Raw genomic sequence first — 5,796 nt, 5'->3', positions numbered from 1 at the left:
AGGTTATGTAACATTATAGTTTTTAATACAATTTAAATTTTATAACACTTTTTAGATATAATAATAAATTGTATCTGTAATATAATATTGGTAGATATAAACAAATTTAATGGTAACGATACTAATAATTTTAAGTATGGGTTTATGAGATTAATTAATTAGTTAATAATAATTGGCTAAATTCTAAATATTTATTCCAAAGTTATTATTTTACTTAATTCTGGTAATTGAAATAAAACACGATTAAACAAATTACATTTTTAAGAATGTTTAACAATAATTATAATAATTATACTTTTTACAAAGATAAAATACATACATATAATAATTTTTATTACCTATACATAAGAATCGTTTCCCCTTATCTAATGGATATTACCATCAGTGGTAATGCTACAAACCATAGCATCACTTCGATTCCCGAAGCAGTGGACTTTCTACGTGATATAGCGGCCATTGTGTCTCCTAAAAAATGAACATCCAATTAAGAATATTATTTTTATTTTACATCAATTTTCTTTATCTTATCATATAGTATTATTATATTATATCATATCTAATTAGAGTATTTAGTAATGTGATGATGGTTTTAATATTAAAATTATCTCCAATATCTGTTAAAAATTTTCTCTTTTTTGCACTACGCAACAGAAACTGAAAAGTGAAAAATCAATTAAACTGTGTGCAACATAACCTGTGTACATTGTTATTATTATGCATTAATTTGTTGATTATTTAAAACATCATCGACCAAGTTCCTGCATGTATGAGTTTAAATTTTACAAGACGTTTAAATTTTTCTTAATTATAAGAAGATTTATAAAAGACTATTCAGTACATAATTATTAATAATCTACCTAATAAGACGTATTATTTTATTTACATTTTTTTTTAGTGCTTTTTTAATTATATATATTTGAAAACCGTTATTTTTAAATTGATTTTTTTAAATTAGGCATTAAAATTTAAACCTGATCACTAATATTCTATTCCTTCTCCCGGTTTTTATTTCATTTAACAGTTTTTTAGCGTTTGGATAAAAGCTAATAATAAATGCATGAACAGTTTCAATGTTAATAATTGCTTTAACAGGAAAACAATTATGTAGTAGGTACACTAAAAAGTCTAATATGATAAGACTTACTCAAATGGAATTAATTTTAAATTTATATTATTATAATTTTTGTTTTTTAGAATCAAAAATGAAATACAAAACGGTACTCTGTACATTTTGTTTTGTTCTACTCTCTTGCTTATAATAATAATATAACGTATCAAATTCATATATAAAATAAAAATAATATAATAAAATATATATCTAAATAAAATAAATAAAAAATAATGATGAAAAATTGGAAAAATATAACTTTATTCCGAAAATGTTGTTTATTAACAATTTAAAATGTACAAATTAAATATTTTCAAAATGTTAAATGTTAATGTTTTCTGAAATAAAGAGTGTTTTTCGTTAATTATTGGTAGATCACCCGATAACATATATTATTAATATATCTACGATTATACAATAAATATTATAGTATAACACTTTTGTGTTATAACAATGGTAAAAATTTAAAAAAAGTAAGAAAATTCACCAAAATAATTTTCAAATTGTATGAAAAACTCCCCGTCGGACCACTATCTCCTTATAACATCAGTTGTTCGTTGTCATTACGTAAGAAAACGAACAACTACAACTATATCGAGGTCGTACTTTCGTCTAAATTATACACATACATTTTTTATATCATTATCCCATTGACATAGTAATACACTCACCTGCACTTTACCTTTTGCCTATACCCAAATGTTTCGATTTTTTCTACAGAATTATATTATGTTGTAGCATGGCTTAAAATTAATACGTGTAAAGCTGTCGTAGACACGTCTAACACAAGATAATAATAATATTATATTTCGGTTATCTTTGAAATATTTTTTATAAGTAGGTAATCAATTTGTTGTAAGTCATTTTGCTTCGGGGACACGAATACTTTTTGGGAGCAGTGCATATTATTTTAGCGTTTTTTTATATGGATTTGATACTATTCTTATAATTTATTTCGATTAACGTTGAATAGGTTTTTTTTGCGTATTCGTATGCGACGCGTTCGTCGAATTTGGAATGTAAATATTAGTGTATATTATTATAGTGTAATATTATAATCAGTTTGTTTTACGCGCGTTCGGTTACTTCATTATTATCTGCTGTTTCGAATGTATTCAGGTCAAAAAAAAACATTTTTCGTGGCGTTCTAGCTGTTAGTCGTGGTCGTCCGAAATACGACGGGGCAAATTTCCGACCGGACCATCCGTCATCGGTAATAATATTTCACTGTTTGTATATAAGACACGATCGCTCTACGAATTCAGAACGTACGGCTGACGTTTCGTGTACGCATCGCTGGCAATAGGGTTTCCACGGATCATATTGCTATAATAATATACCTAATGTATTAGGAACACTTCAGCACTACGACGACCACTGTATGTACACAGACGACGACGGTTTCCACGACATCCGGACCAATATTGTGTCCGTTCACCTGCTGCAGAGTCCAGCCGGATATTCAGTACACGCCTAATATAATAATATCGTATCCACCCCCAAGATAAACGTACAATTCTAAGCCCCGCGACGACGTGCTGACCTGGTCACGGCCCGGTCAATCTAAACCTTCGATCTGTGTTTTATACTCCAAACCACAACAAACTTACCGTTGTCATGTGACAATGATAATAACATATTATTTCACCCACTTACCACCGCATCCACCAAGTGGTGTTATTGCGGGATGCAACTGTTCAACCCGATCACGAACATTCTTGAACGAGAAATTTTACTGTATTTCCGTCGAACACGATTTACTGCTAAAAAATGTTGTATCGATTATTTCATGAGAAACTCGCGAGTTATCATCGTTACACCCACAACAGTCCAACACTCGGACAACAGGTACAACAACAGTCGTACATTGTTTTTATTTAATACATATTTTTATTATGATTTGACAATCAATACAACACATTTTTTTAATTTATTGGTTTTATCAAAAACGAAATAAATAAATATAGTTGCAACAATTTTAATTGGAGGATAAGTTCATTATTTTTTATTGTAGGTCTAAAAATCCAGGGAGTATAATATTATAACCAATATTTACGTGATATTAGAAGGGATTTAGAGTTAGACATTGCATGACAAAGTCATAATATAATATTATACTGTTTTTTTACTTGAGGTAGATCATTTATATTAAATGTTGATATGTCATTTTAACTTACCTTCAGATACAAAAACGTAAACATAAGCTTGTTCGGCATTTGCAGTTTCACATGTGTAATTGCCACTGTCAGTGTCAATAACGTCGTGGATGGTCAACCTACTGGTACTACGGCCTCCATTTTCTGTATTAACTACAATACCACCTCTTATATTGTCGTAATTGATCATTTTTTCATTGTGATACCAAAACACGTACTGTGGAGGTTGTGGACTCTAAAAAACGATTCATACAATATAGTTTTTTTAAAAACCAAAACGATGATTAAATATAAATTAATGAAAGTGGAAATTATTGTTATGATTATTATGTAAGAAACAAAAATAGGAATCTAAAAATATTATATTGAAAATCATCATATTATTTAAATTCGAAAAAGTACTCTTTATCAACATTTTAAAATATAAAAATATGTATGTAATAATGAAAAATAAATGATTATAGAGATTTGTAACAATTTTGGAAGCTTATGTTTCACGGCGCAATGAGTATGCAATTTAATGACATACATTTGTACAGACTATGATAAAGTTGTAAAATATTATGTTATGCTGCTCCTTCTTATATAACTACGAGTACAATTATACAATTTATTCCAGAACCCACAAAATGCCTAACTGTAGAAAATAGCTAAAGGTGAAACATATTTAAACAGCTTGTCGTCAATAATATGATGAACAATATGAGGAGAGAACAATATACTTAACCAACTGTGAGAGATTCTGGACCACAATAGGACGCAGAAATCAAAGTTTTAAATTCTTAAGAAAAATTTAATTTCTATAAATTATTTTGAATATTATAAAGTACAATTTAAAAACAAAATGTAAATATTTATGTATAATAATTATATTAACATCTGTGGTTAAAGCTAAAAATTAAAAAAAAAAATATATTTATAATATTATATATTAATGTATACTTCATTTGAAAAACCAGAATACCTTTAAAAACATTACAATGATTTAAAATTAAGAACTCTGTTTCGCAGAGAATTGTGCTTTTATTTGTTGTACTTAAATATTAATCAACTTTTATAAATATCGTTTATAGGAACGTATACATCTTAATAAAATATCAATATTATTGATTTGTATTTAAATTTTGAATGTAAATCAACTATAAAGTGTTACTAAATTTAATATTTATTTCATTTTTATGAAATTACTGCTAATATATTGTGTCAAAAATAACGAGCACTTACTTTTTCGATGATACAGAGAAGATTTATTATGCTGCCCATGTCTACGTGGAGTTCACTTGGTCCATCAATGTGGACCTCAGGAACGACGATGTGAACGTTGATGAACGAGGACATGATGCCTGTTCCGGTGGATATCTGTTAAACAGAATCAAAAACATAAACATTATAATCCATTGTCAACATTGAATAAATAATTTTAATTAGATACAATTAATGTAAAATGATACATTTTGAATGAAACCAATTAATTTAACACAAATATAGTTGTTGATTTTATGGAATTTTTATTCGACCTTAAACATTTATAATAGTACAGACGTACACACCCTAGTTATTATACATGTTGGATTAGTGGAACTATATGGGAAAATAAAATAATATATTGTATTATACATCTCGCATCTAGTCATTTTTGTCTCATTTTCAATCGTCCTTGACGATGATAATATTACTATCTAATATTTTATACAAAAATAATTTACAATTAGAAAATTATTTAGCTCTTTGACCAATTAAGAATAAAATATTATCATAATTATTATTGTGATACAATATTCATTCTTATAAAACAGTATTACGATAAAAATATATTTCTTAGCCGTTCGTAGAAACGTATCATTAAAAATATAACTAAATTCAAGTATTCTTGGATATTATACATGCATTTTTTGTTTGCTTATAATACACTCAATATTATTCAGTATAAAACATGATCACTATAAATGCATCAAAATACTATATAAAAAAATGAAGTAATTAAAAAAAGCACTTAACAGCATTAGTTTTATAATCATTTGATACTTTTAGATTCTGAACGAAGTGATGAATGTATTGATTTTACAATGATGTGTGTTTTTTTTTTTTTTTTTTTTTTTTTTTTTTGTGTCTGACGACAACTTTTGGAGCAGTAAAAATGCTTCGATTTTCAAAAGTTGTACCTTTTCTGAAAGGAAAGTGAATCTAGTTGGTACTTTGGGGGGTCAAAAGTGAAAATTTCCCAATACTTTTCAAAAGCGGCAGGAAAAACCTTAAAAAAATAACGGAAAAACGCGAATTTTTACGCAAAACCAATTTTTGACAAAAACGAAAACTTAATTTTACTGTAACTCAAAAAATAATTATTGTAAGCACTTGAAATTTGCAACAGATGTTTATATTAGCGTTGTCTATACAGGGTTAAATTTTCAAAGTGTTTCGACTTTTTTTGAGCTATTTATAGACAAATGAAATTTTCAATTTTTCTAAGTATTTTTTTTTAAAATAACAGATAAAAAATTTTTGGTTAGATAGAAAACTTGAAAATTAATA

At 27.0% G+C, this 5,796-nt stretch overlaps 1 protein-coding gene across 1 annotated transcript in view; it reads right to left on the bottom strand.

Annotated features, from left to right (window-relative positions):
- Window positions 1-264: 264 nt before the first annotated feature.
- The window catches only part of LOC100159367 (junctional adhesion molecule A), a 180,888-nt gene continuing 175,356 nt past the window's right edge, over window positions 265-5,796 (bottom strand). Inside the window, exons 6-8 of the mRNA XM_029490412.1 lie at window positions 4,489-4,623; window positions 3,286-3,499; window positions 265-465 (exon numbers count right to left, since the gene is read on the bottom strand). Coding sequence (XP_029346272.1) covers window positions 362-465; window positions 3,286-3,499; window positions 4,489-4,623 — 453 coding nt within the window. The 3' untranslated portion in view covers window positions 265-361. The remainder of the gene's footprint in view (window positions 466-3,285; window positions 3,500-4,488; window positions 4,624-5,796) is intronic.

Source organism: Acyrthosiphon pisum, chromosome A2, assembly GCF_005508785.2.
Source record: "Acyrthosiphon pisum isolate AL4f chromosome A2, pea_aphid_22Mar2018_4r6ur, whole genome shotgun sequence".
NCBI classification, from domain to species: domain Eukaryota; kingdom Metazoa; phylum Arthropoda; class Insecta; order Hemiptera; family Aphididae; genus Acyrthosiphon; species Acyrthosiphon pisum.
Note: the sequence above shows the minus strand (reverse complement) of the source record. Positions and strands in the feature narration are given on the sequence as shown.